Genomic DNA, 18,395 nt, shown 5'->3' with positions numbered 1-18,395 from the left:
AAAACATTTAGAAAAGTATTAGTAAGAATTAGAGCCATGCTTATAGACAGTTTATAGTTCTCAAGGTATCTACAGCAAACATATATTTTATCATTTCCCCTTCATAAATTAAAAAAAAAAGGGGGGGGGGCTTATTCCTTGAAGACAAGGGGAAGTTCCAAGCATTCCACTGATATTGACATAGCAGCCTGCTAAACCACCATGGTGGCAAAAGGGGGGAAAAAAAAAAAACGTAGCAAATAATCTTTTAACTGCCATTCTACCTTGCCTGCTCTGTGCTATGAGAAAGACTGCAAGTGACAGTCCATGACAGCTGAGGCCACGTGCCACCATGGGAGCATCCACGCTGGGATGCTGGTGGACACACGCTGGGCTAAGCTGGGCAGAGGGGTCTGAGGCGGTGGCTTCTCAAGCCAAAACTGAGGAAGACAGCACTCTGATGTGAAGTGAGGTTTTCTCTCTCTTCCTTCTTCAATCTATGCCCTCCACCCTATTCCCTTTGACTAATTTTCCTTTCAGTCTATCTTCACTTTCTTTGGGACCGTGTCAATCTTTTGAAAAGTACTCAGGAGTTAGATCTTATAATCTTTCTTATATCCCACAGAACTAGCATGATTATTATTTTGATAGTTAAAAATTTAGCTTTGTATTACCATGGATGAAATTACATTTTATAAAAAATAATGGACTCTCCACTCTTACAGAAAAAAATCTTCAGTTTTTTTATAAAGGACAGAGTCTAGAAGACCATACACAAAATATTAATAATAGTGATTATTTCTAAGTGTTAGTGTAACAGATGCTCTTAACATGCTTTTTCCACATTGAGAGTTTTATAATAAACATATTTGAATTGTAAAATCAGGAAACAAATGGGATCAGAATTAATGCTGTTTACCACATTTCCAGCCTAGCAACCTTATGATTACACAGGCCACAAATGTAAAAAACATCAAATTAGAACTCCCCTGTAATCTCAGACTAAAAGGGTTCATGTTTACATGCTCCTAGTATGTTCATCACCCAGTTATGGTATATTGTTAACTGTAAAGCACGGTACAAAGATATGGTATTATAATTCACCTCTGGTCAATAAGATTCAAATGAAATTAAAATGTGAAATGACTTTTATTAGTGAGACTTGAGGTAGCAATGCATTCTAGTTTATTTATAGTAATGACAGTTTCTTTTTTAATTTATTTCTTTTATTTTGGGCTGTACTGGGTCTTTGTTGCTATGTGTGGGCTTTCTTTAGTTGCAGTGAGTGGGGGGCTCCTCTTCGTTGCAATGTGTGGGGCTTCCATTGCAATGACATCTCTTGTTGCGGGGCACAGGCTCTATAGAGCGTGAGCTTTCTTAGTTGTGGCTCGCAGGCCCTAGAATGAGGGCTCAGTAATTGTGGCGCACAGGCTTAGCTGCTCTGAGGCATGTAGAATCTTCTGGGACCAGGGATTGAACCCCTGTCCCCTGCATTGGCAAGTGGATTCCTATTCACTGTACCACTAGGGAAGTCCCTCATTCTAGTTCTTAAACATCCTCCCATTCTGTACACATTCTTCAAGTTCATTCCATGGTTACAAATTCTGACTTCTCTACTCATCATCCAACTCTGCTCTCAGAAGGTGTCTTAATCACAGTCCCATCATTTTAGAGTAATGAATGAAATGTTACTAATCTTCTCCAAATCAAACGCCTCTTATCTAAGTGCCTGTATATAAACTAGAAAATTCCAGGAGCTATAATATTATGGGACATAGAAGGAAAAGGCAAAGAACAAGTTTTATCTGCTTTTTAATTTATGGTGTTGTCTACATTCTCCCCAACCTATCAGTCCCTCCTAACCTCTCTGACTCTCAACCGCTTTACATTGTCCGTCCTTCCACCTCATCAACCAGAAAAACTCTAATTCTCCCTTCTTATACTGGGCCTATAATAAAGAAAACAACACAGTCATGCCAGACTAGTGACATGACTGGTCTCCTACTTTAGGTAGACTATAACACTTCTATAATCTTATCTTTGATCAGCAAATTTTCATAGAGCCTTCATCAATAATTAAAAACACTCATCATTTAAGATCCACACACACAAAGAGAGGCACACAAGAATGCACCTACTTCATCATCTCCCTAGTAAACTGACTAATGTTGACATTATCCTTTCTTCTGCCTCTGTAGTTTCAGAGGATAAACTATCTGTTCCATTTCCTATTCAAGGCCAATCCCTCCAGCTGTCTTGTGATCCACAAAATCTTATAAATTCCTCTTTAACCGACCCTTGACCCACTAATAATCTCATACACCTTTATTGATTTTCCCCCAAATTTACTGAGGTATAACTGTATACCATCTTCAAGTTTTATTATGGATATAAACCCATGAAACCATCATGACAATCACAATAATGAAGATTTACATCACCTCCAAGAGGTTCCTCATACTCCTTTGTAATACACCCCTGTTTCTTTCCTACCCGCACACAGCCACTGATCAACTGTCCACCACTACAGATTAGTGCGCACTTTCTAGAATTTTCTATAAATGGAACTAGGTAGTAAAGACTGTAACCATGTCCATATGCAAAGCTGTGGGTATGTCCAGGAACTTCTGAAAGACTCTAATCGCATAGCTCTTAAAGCCATACAAGCACGACTTAATGGCTAAAGCACAGTTTTATTAAATAACAATGAGATATCAGTACAAACCTATTAGAACACTAAATCCAGAACACTGACAGCAACAAATTTGCCAAGGTTGTGGAGCAAAAGAAACTCTCACCCATTGCTGAGTCTAGTCACTTAGGAAGATAGGCAAACACACTATTACCAGGCAGTCCAGAAATTCTGCTCCTTGATATTTACCCAAAGGAATTGAAAAGTTATGTCCACACAAAAGCCAACACACAGGGTTTACAGCAGCTGTACTCATAACTGCCAAATCTTTGAAGCAACCAAGATGTACTTTGGTAAATCAATGTGTAAACAAACTGTAATACATCCAGATGATGGAATACTATTCAGTCCTAAAAAGATATGAGCTATTAAGTCATGATAGATACGGATGAATCTTAAATGCCTATTACTAAGTGAAAGAAGCCAATCTCAAAAGGCTACATACTATAGGGTTTCAACTATATGACATTCTGGAAAAGGCAAAATTATGTAAACAGTAAAAAGATCTGTGATTACCTGAGGAGGTGGATGGTCTAGGATGAATCAATAGAACACTGAGGATTTTGAGGGCAGGGGAACTATTCTGCATGATATCATAATGGTGGATACATGTCATTAGACGTTTGTCCAAACCCATAAAATATACAACACCAAGAGTGAACCCTAATGTAAACTATTGTCTTTGGGTATCAACACAGGTTCATCAATTATAACAAACATACTACTCTGGTGGAGGAGGTTGATAATGAGTTAGGCTATGCATGTGTGATGGTAGGGAGTGTATAGGAAATCTCTAGAACTTCTACTCAGTCTTGCTGTAAACGTAAAACTACTCTAAAAAATAAAGTCTATTCAAAGAAAAAAGAACCATATAGCAATTTTGGAATTGAAAAGTAAAATAACTAAAATGAATATTTCACTGGAGAGAGGCTTAGGAGCATATTGAGCTGGCAAAAGATATAATCAGCAAATGAAGACAGGCAATTAAAAGTATCCTGTCTAAGCAATAAACAGAAAAAGAATTAGCAAAAATCATCAGTGCGTCAGTGCCCTTTGGGACACCATCAAGACTGAAAACATACACATAATGGCAGTCTCAAACAGAGAGGAGAGAGGGCTGGAAGACTATCTGAAGAAATAATGGCTGGAAATTTCCCAAATTTGATGAAAAACATTACTCTCTACACCCAAGAAACAACAAACTCCAATTAGATTTCACATCTACACATATCATAGTCCAATTGTCAAAAGACAAACACAAAAAGAAAATCTTGAGAGTACCAAGAAAATAACTCCTCACATACAAGAGATTCTCATGAATTAACAGCTGACTTTTCATCAGAAACCATGGTGGCCAAAAGGCAGTGAGATAACATAGTCAAAGTGAAAAAAGAAAGACTGTCATTCAAGAACTCTATATGTGGCAAAACTATTCTGCAAAAAACAAAGGAGAAACAAATGATAAAAAGAAAAAGAGAAGAAATTAAGATATTCCTAAATACAAAAACAGAAAATTCACTCCTAGAAGATCTGCGCTACAAAAAAAATACTAAATGGAGACTTTGGGTTAAAATGAAAGGACTTTTAAGTACCTTATATCTACACATAAAATAAAGATCACTAGCAACGTAACAACATAAGTAAATAGAAGAAATAGCATTAAGTATATTTTAACTATTTTTCTTCTATGTGATTTAAAAGACAACTGCATTAAGCAATAATTACAAAGCTATGTTTGTGAGCTTATAATGTACAAAGATGTATGCACTTAGCCACTATGCAGCAACATACATGTTAAGCTCATGTCGAAATCCCTATCATGTTGGGGCTAAGTCATCCAGGTAATATAAAAAATTATTCAATTCAGAAACTGCATACTTTCTAAAGTTCTACTAAGCAAACCCTCAATAAAAATATGAAGACTGTAAATGAGTTTCAGAGTTACGTTTTGTCAGCTTCTGCACAACAAGAAACAATGAACAAAATAAAAAGGAAAGTATGAGAAGTACAAAGTATGAGAAGCTATTTGCAAACTGTTTATCTGATAAGTGGTTAGTATCCAAAACATATCAGGAATGTACTCAACTTAACAGCAAAAAGCATCAATATCATCATTCAATTCAAAAATGGGTAAAGGAACTGAACAAGGACTTCTTCCAAAGAAGAAGATGCACAGATGGCCAGCAGATACATCAAGTGCACAATGTCATTAATCGTCAAGGAAATACAATCAAAACCACAGTGAGATATCACCTCACACCTGTTAAAATAACTACCACCATAAAGACAAGATGTAACAAATGTTAGTGGGGATGCTGAGAAAAGGGAATCCATGGATTCCTCAGAAGATATCTAGAATTAGATTTTCATTTCCTAATAATCAATACCTTAAATTCAGCTATTTACCCAATTAATTCATGGACACTGACTTAATGCTGTATTAAATTATAGAACTCTAGCAAAATTGCAAACCAGTGATATTCACATTGGTTGAAATAATACTCTATGAATTTTAGCAAGTTAAAAATCAATTATCAAATGCTCACTCTGGTAGGGCATTACCAATTTATAATTAATGGAAAAATGACAAAATGAACACTTTAAACAATAAATTTATATTCTAAAGCAAACTAAGGATTATATAGAACTTTGTTGTTTATTCATTAATTTATTCAACAAGCATTTATGGGGCACCTGCTATGTGCAAGGTACTATGCAAGAAACTAGGGACAAAAAGACAAGGTCCCTACCCCCAAAGTGTACACAGCCTAGTGAGAAGCTCCCATTCTGAAATCAAAGAATTTATGAGTAGAAGGGATCTTATAGTTCCCTTATTTCAATATAAGGAAACTGAGACTCACAGCTAGTTTAAACCACAAAGGCAAACAGACACTCAGGTCTACAGAAATCCCACCTCGTGTGCTCTTTGCACTATTTATTTTCTCATTAGTGATGATGGAGTGCTTCAATGTGAGTGAACTACAAATAAGGAGCTGTGAGTAAAACATGAGATAGTTACCAAATTTGAGACAGAAATGCCTAATGAATATGGACAATATGTTTAATAATTTAGAGACAGAAATTCCTAATAGATTGGTGATATCATGATAAAGGCCCAATAAGAAACTAAAGCACTAAAATAAGAAACTGAAGAACTAAAATAAGGTAATATAATATTAAGACTTCTAAGCCATAATTAGGATTTTGCCTCTGCTTACTGATTTGTAAAATGGAAATACTAAAAGTATTTATTTCATATGATTGTTAGGAAAATTAAATTAATACTTAAAAGCACTTAGTAAGCATAGTACCTGGTAAATACTCAAGAAATGTTAGGTGTTCTTATGGACAATCATTTCTTAAATGTACAGGTGTGTCATATAAAGATAAAAAAAAAAGAATGATCTTTAAGCAATTATCCTATTATTATGATAGTCATTTTTTTTAGCAACTAGCAAAATGTAACACTAAAACATGAACTCTTCAGAAAATGTTTAATATGCACACTATCTAACAGTACCACCCCCTTCTCTATAAAGACATGTATCAGTCCTAAAATTACAGGAAAGACAGACATTAATTACTAATTTAACAGTTATACTCAATTATAAATTAAATAAATTCAAAAAATCATTCAGTTCTGTATTCTTAAGATTATAAATCCTAAATATAATTAAGACAATGTTCAAAGACTACTTTTAAGTAATTAAAAAGTTTATGCAACCTTTCTCATAGAAAATTTTCTTAAACTAACATCTTTGAAATAACCATGCATTGTATATATTAATGAAACATTTATATTAATATCATCACCGAATATAAATAACAAAATAAATAACATTTATGTCCACTTACTGCAATCTCTCTACAAGCCGACATAGATATTCCTGTCCCTTCAATTTGCTTCAATGCATATTCTTTTTCATCTTTTCTGCATAGGAACAAAAAATATTATTTATTTCTATATATTTTCAGATTCAAAATTTTAACTATAAGAAAAATGAAATGTACCAGCCTCAGTGATATGTAAACACTCACTATGCATGCATTGCTTATTATTTCTGATAACATTTCAATTATAAAATGTAAAATATCAAAAGAAATTCATGTCACAATGAAAACATTAGATAGAGCCAAAACACAAACTACAAAATTGAAATGAACAGGATACTAAACACAACACGAGTTTCAAAAAGTAAACAAGCATAAATATAAACTCAAGCATATTGTAAGATAATTCTACTGTCTTAATTATCTGGAGTCTATGAAAGCATTCTGTTATAAACATTAATTTAAAAATAAATGACAGATGTAAACTTCTATATTTATTCAAAATAATTTCACAGTATAAGACCCATGTAATAAATGGAGGAGTTATAGAAGAATGTTGACCCACTGTGTGTGTGTGTGTGTGTGTGTGTGTGTGTGTGTGTGTCATTCAGTCGTGTCTGACTCTTTGCAACCCCATGGACTGTAGCCCATCAGGCTTCTCTGTCCATGGAATTCTACACACAAGAATACTTGATTGCTCTTTTCTCCTCCAGAGGATCTTCCCGACCCAGGTATCAAACCCAGGTCTCCTGCAATCCAGGCATATTCCTTACCATCTGAGCCACCAGGGAAGCCTTGTTGACCCACTGAGGCACACTAGTTTTCACCAAGGATAGGCAACATTCAAAAGCCCTAAGACCTCAACCAAAAGCCTTGGAAAGACTTCAAAACTAGCCACCAACACCTCATTCTCAAGATCCCTAGGAAAAACTTGGTAGTTACAGTGAATTTTCCAATTAATGGAGGTAGGATTAGGAATTCTGGGAGACTCTGGTGTCAGTAGTTACCAGGGTGCTTAACCAAGGGAAGACAGTGGCTCAATAATGGGGATACCATCCATAAAAATAGTATCAATGAGTGTCCAGTGCAATGAGGTATCTTCAGAGTACCAACAACACGACCAGCCAAAGCAAGGCCCCAGCTGAATGTAACAAATGTGAGTCCTATCACTGGTTATTCTGACAAGAGGAGTATAACCCATGCCGTCCGAGTTTTGCCTTTTGATTATATTAGAGCTTCAACACTGTATCATCATATCATAAAGATTTCGTCAAATGATAGTACCTCAGTAGTGCCTCAACGTCTTACTTACCTATTGCTCATTTTCCCCACTCTGTTTACTAGCAGATAAAGCAGTTTAAGAGTGTATTCATAATATGCATTTTAAAACATCATTTCATGTGCATTTTAAAGATTTTCACAATCATCTGTGTTTTGGGCAAATAATTGAGTTACGGTTACTTTTTCCAACAGTCTGAATATTATATACATTTTTCTTCCAATATATGCCATTCAGGAAACAAGCAGCATTTTGATAAACAGAATTTGTACCACATGTCAACAGACTGCTCTGCAATTACTAAAATGATAATCATGAAAATCATTAGAAACATGAAAATGTTTATCATACACTGCTGAGAAAATATATAAATTATACTGTATTAAAAAAATACACTCAGATATACGAGTGTGTGTGAATATATTGAAGGTGAAAAGTGAAAGTGTTAGTCAGTCAGTCATGTCAGACTCTTTGTGACCCCATGGACTGTAGCCCATCAGGCTCCTCTGTCCATGGAATTCTCCAGGCAAGAATACTGGAGTGGGTTGCTATTTCCTTCTCCAGGGGATCTTCCCAATCCAGGGATTGAACCCAGGTCTCCCGCATTGCAGGCAGACTCTTTACCGACTGAGCTACCAGGCTTGAAGACCACTGAAGGTGATACATAAAAAGAAAAACAGTTGTGTTAAGATGTGGAAAGTTATGTTAACCAGCTTTAGTACTAGTATCATATTGTCTCTTAAATTAGAGGGGAAAAGAAAAAAAAGTAATTTGACGCTTTGAAAACAGTTGACTATTAAAATAATCTTTAGTATTTTCAAAGTAATATCTTAGGCATGTTTCAGACATGTTTTAAAGAGCAACGTCAAAGATAGGTGATCCCATTTTCCTTTTCTTCTATCCTGTTTCCTCCAAACATAAAACTAAACGTTTTTCAGACCCCCGACAAGCCACTAAGAAGTATCAACACCAGCAGCAGGTGACTGAATGTAATTAAAGCCAAATATCCCCCCTACCTTGAAAATACGTGTGGGTATGCCTGTGAAAGCGTTTTGTGTCTGCGATGCTTAACACAATGCTTACAATGCAAATTTCACACAATCAGTAATTAAATTTACCATCAGGTATCTACTACTAAGTATTTAATTAAATAAATTCCTAAAGTTAAAAACTATTTCTGACAAAATCTTCACATGAAATTATACTTTTCTTTTTAAAGAAATATTCCAATCCTCAGTTCCCTAAATGAAGTGCTCCAGAAGCTCATGTAATTGCATAGTTTTATTTTTAATACTGTAAAGAATATTACACAATCTGGATAGGTTATTGTTGCTATGGAAACTATAAGATTTTTGCAGTAAGTCAAAAAGTGCAAAATTAACACATCACATTAATGACTTTTGAATTTCACATCCAGGCTGTCAAAGGAATTTGAAAGCTTGAGCAGAATAGATTGAAACATAGGCCTCTTGCTCTGAATTATATGGATAGGATCTATGAACAAACCCAGTAATTATTTCACTTAATAAGTTTAAATATAACTTCCATCTGCTGAATTAATAAAATACTCAAAGATCTGCAGACTTGAGGCTTATCTGCAGCTTTTGTGTTGAGAATGAAGGAAGATGCATACATGATTACCAGTTCTCTTCTATGTTAACTGTAGATGATAAAATGATGATGTGGCACCTCTGAGGTTCACCATATGAAGAACTGGCAGAAACCCAGAGGGCATATGGACTCACTTTCATCACTGCACTATGTCAATGCCAATCTGTGGACAGATGCCAATACCTTAGTTATGAACACTGAAGATCTGTCCTTTCCCACAATGCCCACAAGTATTTTGATGACTAGCACAAGGGACACAGAAGCTTCATCGCTCCCATCCCATGTGAGAGCCCCTCTCCAGGATTCATGTGAAAATTCATACCACACAGCTCATATGTTTCAGGCACAGATAATATGAAGTATCATAAAGGTATAATTTACTCTTTTACCTGAAAAGGCTGAAACTCAGGTGAACCTGGCCTCCATGGCTATGATGACCTAGTTTTTAGAGGCAGCTTAATTCTTTCTTAAAACTATTTTATTTCTAAAATAAAAGAAGTTATTATTTACTATAATAAAGACAGACAAAGTAATTCCAAAGCCTTCAGGGAAACTGCTTGCTAAATTTTAGTGTATATTAGATACTACAGTTAGAGCAACTGCACATTGAAAATAATTAAAGGAGTTTACTAAGTAAATCCAGGTGAATTAAAAGTAAATATATAGTATAAACCTGGTTTTATTTAATACAGAATGCTTTAAAGACATTTCTCCTGAGACTTCCCTGGTTGTCCAGTGGTTAAGAATCTGAGCTTCCACTTCAGGGGGTGTAAGTTTGATCCCTGATCGGGGAACTAAGATCCCACATGCCATGCAACAGAGCCAAAAAGAATAAATTAAAAAAAAATGTTTTAAGACATTTCTCCTATACATCTGCAATTTGTATCAAAAGCATGCCAGCTTCCTTCTCAGCATTCATCACACACACACACACACACACACATACACAAAGTTGTTCAATGGGAACATTATATAACAACAAAATAGAAAAATTAATTTGGCAGAGACTGGGATTCTATTACATTTTCCATCTGAGACACTATGTTCTGGAAAACTCTTGATGCAAGCAATTCTATAGATAGTAGAAAAAAATAAGAAGCACATACTTGTGCAAATTGTAGAAATGGCAGCCTTAAAATGAAAGCTTTATCCCAGTTAGAAAACTAGGCTCAATGGGAAATTTTAAATGCAATTCAGGGAAGAACTTCTCAAGCCTCAAGAAGCAGGTTCATCTTTTGACTGAAATATTAGGAACCAGTTTAATGAAAAACATAGTCTTATATTTTTCAGAAATGCTCAAACTTGGTATCCAGCAACCAGTCACTTTTAGCAAGCTGAAGAATCATTCAACAGCCTGTATGCATGAGTGCAGTTAAGATTTGGCCAAACCTCACTTGTTATAATTAGATATGTCCAGGGCTTTCTGGCTCCTATCAATAATACTACCAGCTGTCCAGCTCAGCCTGGGCCATCTTTGGTCCCAAGAATGTATGACAGACAAACAATTTAGAAGACTCTTTTAAGAAAAGATGAGGGAGGCAAAACCCACAATATTTTAATTAGCTTCAATTAAAATAAATTTTTTTAAAAAAAGATGAGGGAATTCAGGCGCAAGCAAAGTCAAGGGAAATTTTTCAATCTTCAAACTACAGGGTTAAAATTCTTTTTGCTTCAAAGGAAAACAGAAGGTCCTCACTATTTTATTTTACATCAAGCAACAAACAAATGCAGAGTCAATATTTTACATTCCAACACTGTGCCAAATTCTGAGGATGAACAAAATTAGAGACTAGCTACCCTAGATATCAGAGTTCACAACCCACCTGGAAAGAGATTTTGAGTGAGTAGGAAACATAAACAGATAACTCTGATACGACTGCCTCTGTGCCCAAGATATATGCACTATAAGCACAGAGAAAATGCCACTGGTATTTAAGGAAGATAACTACAGAGTAATGCCTTTGAGGGAAGAGTTTCCTGGAAAGAGAAGGGATGATGGGAGGGTCAGAGAATTTCAGGCAGAAGTAGGGCATGAAAAAACTAACAGAGGCATATTCAGGAAAGAGCTGGTATTCAGTATAGCTGGAAGCTGAGGGCACTATGACAAAGGGCAAGAGACGAGATTAGGTTGGAAAAGAAGAGGGAAGGAACCAAGGAAGTGCCACAAAATAACGTGTACTTCTTATGTAAACAGTGAGGAGCAAAAAGGTCAGAAGGGGTCTAATATGCTACTGAGGAAGGGCAGAGGGCAATACCTAAAAGATCCAGAAGGAATGAAGAGGCTCAGCCAAAGCAGAAACAATGCTCAGTCATGGATGTGTCTCATGGTGAAAGTCCAAGGTTGTAAAGAACAATATCGCATAGGAACCCGGAATGTTAGGTCCATGAATCACGGTAAATTGAACTTGATCAAACAAGAGATGGCAAGACTGAACATCAACATCTTAGGAATCAGTGAACTAAGATGGACAGGAATGGGCAAATTTAATTCAGATGACCATTATATCTACTACTGTGGGGAAGAATCCTTTAGAAAGAAATGGAGTAGCCCTCATAGTCAACAAAAGACTCTGAAATGGAGTACTGGGTGCAGCCTCAAAAATGACAGAATGATTTGGTTTGTTTCCAACGCAAACCATTCAACATCAGTAATCTATTCAACAGTAACCATTCAACAGTAACCTAAATCTATGCTCCAACTACTAATGCCAAAGAAGCTGAAGTTGACTGGTTCCATGAAGACCTACAAGACCTTCTAGAACTAACACCAAAAATGATGTTCTTTTCATCATTGGGGACTGGAATGCAAAAGCAGGAAGTCAAGATACACCTGGAGTAACAGGCAAGTTTGGCCTTGGAGTACAAAATGAAGCAGGGCAAAGGCTAACAGAGTTTTGTAAAGAGAACATACCGGTCAGAGCAAACACTCTCTTCCAAAAACACAAGAGACACGTCTACATGTAGATATCACAAGATGGCCAATACTGAAAACGGATTAATTACATTATTTGCAGCCGAACATGAAGAAGCTCTCTATACAGTCAGCAAAAACAAGACCTGGAGCTGACTGTGGCTCAGACCATCAGTTCCTTATTGCAAAATTCAGACTTAAATTGAAGAAAGTAGGGAAAACCACTAGGCCATTCAGGTATGACCTAAATCAAATATTTTATGATTATACAGTGGAAGTGAGGATTTGATTCAAGGAATTAGATCTAGTAGACAGAGTGACTGAAGAACTATGGACAGAGATTCATTACACTGTACAGGAAGTGGGGACCAAAACCGTCTCAAAGCAAAAGAAATGCAAGAAGGCAAAGTAGTTCTCTGACAAGACTTAACAAATAGTTGAGGAAAGAAAAGAAGCAAAAGGCAAGGGGAAAAAGGGAAAGATACATCCAACTAAGGGCTTCCCAGGTGGCGCTAGTGGTAAAGAACCCACCTGTCAATGCAGGAGACTTAAGAGATGCAGGTTTGATCCCTGGGTCAAGAAGATCCCCTGGAGGAAGGCGTGGCAATCCATTTCAGTATTCTTGCCTGGAGAATCCTACGGACAGAGGAGCCTTGCGGGTTACAGTCCATAGAGTCGCACAGAGTTGGACGCTACTGAAGCTACTTAGCATGCATGCATGTATACCCAACTGAATGCAGAGTTCCACAGAATATCACGAAAAGCCTTCTTAAGTGAACACAGACAAAGACATAGAGGAAAACAATATAACGAGAAAGACCAGAAATCTCTTCAAGAAAACTGGAGATCAAGGGTACATTTCATGCAAGGATCGGCACAATAAAGGACAGAAACAACAAGGACCTAACAGAAGCAGAAGAGATTAAGAAGAGGTGGCAAGAATACACAGAACTATACCAAAAAAGTCTTAATGAATCAGTTGATCACGATAGTATGGCCGCTCACCTAGAACCAGACATCCTGGAGTGTAAAGTCAAGTGGGCTTTAGGAAGCATTAAAACAAACAAAGCTAGTGGACATAGTAGAATTCCAGGTGAGCTATTTCAATTTGTAAAAGATGATGCTGTGAAAGTGCTGCACTCAATATGCCAGCAAATTTGGAAAACTCAGCAGTGGCCACAGGACAGGAAAAGGTCAGTTTTCATTTCAATCCCAAAGAAAGGCAATGCCAAAGAACATTCAAACTACCATACAATTGAACTCATTTCACATGCTAACAAAGTTATTCTCAAAATCTTTCAAGACAGGCTTCAGCAGTACATGAACCGAGAACTTCCAGATGTACAAGCTGGGTTTAGAAAAAGCAGAAGAACCAGATCAAACTGCCAATATTTGTTGGGTCACAGAGAAAGCAAGGAAATTCCAGAAAAACATCTACTTCTGCTTTATTGACTACGCTAAAGCCTTTGATTGTGTGGATCACAAGAAAATGTGGAAAATACTTAAAGAGATGGGAATACCAGACAGCCTTACCTGCCTCCTGAGAAATCTGTACACAAGCCAAGAAGCAACAGTTAGAACCGGACATGGAACAACGGACTGGTTCCAAATAGTGAAAGGAGTATGTTAGGACTGTATATAGCCACCTTGCTTATTTAACTTATATGCAGAGTACATCATGTGAAATGTTGGGTTGGATAAATCACTATCAAGATTGCCAGGAGAAATATCAACAACCTCAGATGCAGATGATACCACTCCAATCGCAGAAAGGGAAAAGGAACTGAAGAGCCTCTTGATGAAGGTGAAAGAAGAGAGTGGAAAAGCTGACATAAAACTCAACATTCAAAAAACTAAGATTATGGCATCCAGTCCTATCACTTCATGGCAAATAGAAGGGGGAAAAGTGGCAAGTGACAGATTTTATTTTCTTAGGCTCCAAAATCACTATGGACTGACTGCAGCCATGAAATTAAAAAATGCTTACTCCTTGGAAGAAAAGCTATGACAAACCTAGACAGCATATTAAATAGCAGAGACAGCACTTTGCCAACAAAAGGTCCGTATTGTCAAGGCTATGGTTTTTCCAGTAGTCATGTACAGATGTGAGAGTTGGACCATAAAGAAGGCTGAGCATCAAAGAATTGATGCTTTCCAACTGTGGTGCTGAGGAAGACTCCTGAGTAGTCCCCTGGACAGCAAGATCAAACTAATCAATCCTAAAGGAAATCAACCCTTAATATGAATTGGAAACACTGCTGCTGAAGCTCCAATACTTTGACCACCTGATGTGAAGAGCCAACTCACTGAAAAAGACCCTGATGCTGGGAAAAACTGAAGGCAAAAGGAGAAGAGGGTGGCAGAGGATGAGTTAGTTAGATAGAATCACCAACTCAATGGACATGAACTTCAACAAACTCTGGAGACAGTGAAGGACAGAAAAGCTTGGCATGCTGCAGTTCATGGGGTCACAAGAAGTCGGACATGACTTGGCAACTGAATAACATTAGGGGTGACAGAATTTAGTAACTAATTTGATTATGTAGGTGAAGGAGAGAAAGACTATGAAGATGGGTGAAACTTCCATTTTGTCTAATTGTGCCAATAACAACTAAGCAGAAAAATGATAACATGAATAGAGACCAGTAAATATAAGATTTTATCCTAATGGCAAGCAAAGTTATGTACAAAGATTAATCTTATTAGAAAGGACTGAGATTAGAGGTATGGAAAACAACTAGGAGATTACTGCAATGAAAGTGTGACAAGGAAAGACCCTGGATCAGCATAACAGAATGTTAGCTTCCAAAAGGGGCTTACGACAATCCTGTTAAAACCTCCTCATGAAAATGAAGAAGCTAGGCTAGCAGCCAGAAGCAGATCTCAGATGAAACTTTCCAAGCACAACATTCTCCAAAACAGAATGGCAATAGTAAGACTGGCAAAAAGAAGGAATACTTGTGATAGTCATTTTAGAAGAGGAATTGGCAGGACCAAATGAACAAATAATGAAAATTAAGAAGTCTGAATCCAGGATAAGTCTGGGTTTCTTGAGCTTGGTTGATGCAGGGGATGATACCATTAAGGAGACTCGGGTCACATCTCTGAAGATTCTTCAGCTTGTAAATCTTTCTTTTAGCTAGAAAGAAAAACTCTAATCAAAAATAAAATATCTGAGAAGTCCAAAAGGGAGATGCCCTAAAGATGTTAACAGGCTTATTGTGGTGATCATTTCACAATATATACAAATATTGAATCATTACAGTATTTTACACCTGGAACCAGTATTGCTTGTCAATATACCTCAATTAAAAAAAAAAAAAAAATTTACTGAGGGAGTTTCAGATTTAAAGGACTTGAGCCCACAGATGTGATACTGGATTGGAGGAAGCAGCACATAGATAATTTTTTTGGCACCTCAAAAAGAAACTGAGGCAACATGGGAATGAGGAAAGGAGAAAAAGAGAACAGGAAGAAGAAAGAACAATTTCTGAACTTCTGTCTCACATCCCTTAAGAAAACAAACAATTCTATGAATTCGCCCTTTTTCTTTGCCAAACTTTAAGAACATAATTCAAATTAATGAAATCACCAGAAATACAGTACTCTTTCTCAAGACTGTTTTGGCTATTCAAGGTCTTTTGTGTTTCTGCACAAACTTTTAGATTTTTTGTTCCAGTTCTGTGAAAAATGTTATTGGTAATTTGATAGGGATGGCATACAATCAGTAGACTGCATTGGGCAGTATGGTGATTTTAACAATACCGATTCTTCCCATCCAAGAACATGGTTTATCTTTCCACATGCATCATCTTTTTTGTGTGTCTGACAGATTTTGGAGTACAGATCTTTTGCCCCCTTAGGTAGGTTTATTCCTAGGTATTTATTCTTTTTGTTGCGACGGTAAATGGAACTGTTTCCTTAATTCATCTTTCTAGTATTTTGATGATAGTGTATAGAAATGCAAAAGATTTCTGGGTACTTATTTTGAATCTAGCAACTTTACTGAACTCATTGATGAGCTCTAGTAGTTTTCTAGAGACATCTTGTCTCTAGACTATCTGCAGTAAAACTGCAGAGACTATCATGTCATCTGCAGTTTTACTTCTTCCTTTCCAATTTGGATTCCTTTTATTTCTTTTTCTACTCTGATTGCTATGGCTAGGACTTCCAAAACTATGCTGAATAAACATGGTGAGAGTGGGCATTCTCAACTTATTCCTGATCTTAGAGTGCTTTCAGCTTTTCACCACTGAGTATGATGTTAGCTGTGGGCTTGTCAATAATTGTTTTATTCAAGAAGAATGCTGCCATAAATCAATGTTATATCTCTTTCCCTCAATATGTGATGATTTGGCTTAGCAATTTAAGAGGCTTCCATATCTCATAGAAAAAGAAGAACAAAACAATATGGAATAAAAACTTGGAAAACAAAACTAAAGAAGTATCATTTAGTTTTACACTGGTAATTCTGAATTACTCAATATCACTCTATATTCACTCAGTATTGAGTCCTTATTTGGAAACCCTTTACAAAGTAAATGATAGTGATACTCTACCATATAGCTACAACAATTACCAACACATGGCCAGTCTTATTCCTACTACCTCCACTTTTCTTGATTATTTTCAAACAAAGCCCAGACGTCATATCATTTGACTTGCCATAAAATTCAACACCATAGCATTGTTAATTAGCAGGATTTTTAATTTAAATTACAATATTCCTTCAAAAATAATTCTAAAATATTAAAAGTCTTGTACAGGGTTAACCAACTCAATGGACATGAAGTTCAGCGAACTCCAGGAGATAGTGGAGGGCAGAGGAGCCTGGAGTGCTGCAGTCCATGGGGTTGCAAAGAATCAGACCAGACTTAGCAAATAAACAACCACCACCACCACCACAGGGTATTGTTATTATTTTGTATTCCCCTTATTAACAAATAATGTCAAATAACACCAGCACCTTCTTTATGTTTCATCTGTCATATATTTCACCTACTCATTCTCTAAACATCACCAAAGTACAGTTAAAGTCTCCCTTATTCAAGTCCAGTATTTCCTTGCAACATGGAAATCTGACTATTTTTTAACCTCCATTCTTTAGAAAGACCACTTTTATTTAATCTCTTTTCTTAAAACTGATTTATTAATTAATATACTTCTCTTACTCTAAACAATGTTCATTTTATACTATTTGTTTCATTCAGAATTCTAATTCAGATAAACATTTACTATTTTAAAAGCTCTAAAATAATAAAATTTCAGAAACTCCTATTTATGGCAAATTCTTACTGCTCAGAAGTGATTTTAATTAAAACAAACATATCTGCAGTAATGCTTTTGGGTTCAGGTATCAAAAATAGGGGCTTCTTTGGTGGTCCGGTGGTTAAGAATCCACCTGCCAATGCAGGGGACATGGGTCAATTCCTGGTCCAGGAAGATTCCACACATTATGAGGTAGACTAAGCCCATGCACCACAACTATTTAGCCTGAGTGCCCCAGAGTCCATGCTCTGCAACAAGAGAAACCACCACAATGAGAAGCCAACGCACCACAACTAGAGAGTAGCCCCCACTCACCAGAACTAGAGAAAGCCACACCCGGCAATGAAGACCCAGTGGAGACAAAAATAAACAAATATTTAAGTGTTAAGTTTAAAAGATGATGCTGTGAAAGTGCTGCACTCAATATGCCAGCAAATTTGGAAAACTCAGCAGTGGCCATAGGACTGGAAAAGGTCAGTTTTCATTCCAATTCCAAAGAAAGGCAATGCCAAAGAATGCTCAAACTACCGCACAATTGCACTCATCTTACATGCTAGCAAAGTAACACTCAAAATTCTCCAAGCCAGGCTTCAACATTACGTGAACTGTGAATTTCCAGATGTTCAAGCTGGATTTAGAAAGGGTAGAGGAACCAGAGATCAAATTGCCAACATCCATTAGATCATCGAAAAAGCAAGAGTTCCAGAAAAACATCTACTTCTGCTCTACTGACTATGCTAAAGCCTTTGACAGTGTGGATCACAACAAACTGTGGAAAATTCTGAAAGAGATGGGAATACCAGACCACCTGACCTGCCTCCTGA

At 36.6% G+C, this 18,395-nt stretch overlaps 1 protein-coding gene across 6 annotated transcripts in view; it reads right to left on the bottom strand.

Moving 5' to 3' along the window:
* Positions 1–18,395, bottom strand: part of CDK19 (cyclin-dependent kinase 19) — a 272,481-nt gene that overhangs the window by 100,087 nt on the left and 153,999 nt on the right. For all 6 annotated transcript variants that reach the window (XM_010856610.1, XM_010856605.1, XM_010856609.1 and 3 more), the window contains one exon: positions 6,527–6,602. In XM_010856610.1, coding sequence (XP_010854912.1) covers positions 6,527–6,550 — 24 coding nt within the window. In that variant the 5' untranslated portion in view covers positions 6,551–6,602. The remainder of the gene's footprint in view (positions 1–6,526; positions 6,603–18,395) is intronic.

Source organism: Bison bison, unplaced genomic scaffold (assembly GCF_000754665.1).
Source record: "Bison bison bison isolate TAMUID 2011002044 unplaced genomic scaffold, Bison_UMD1.0 scf7180017864373, whole genome shotgun sequence".
NCBI classification, from domain to species: domain Eukaryota; kingdom Metazoa; phylum Chordata; class Mammalia; order Artiodactyla; family Bovidae; genus Bison; species Bison bison.
Note: the sequence above shows the minus strand (reverse complement) of the source record. Positions and strands in the feature narration are given on the sequence as shown.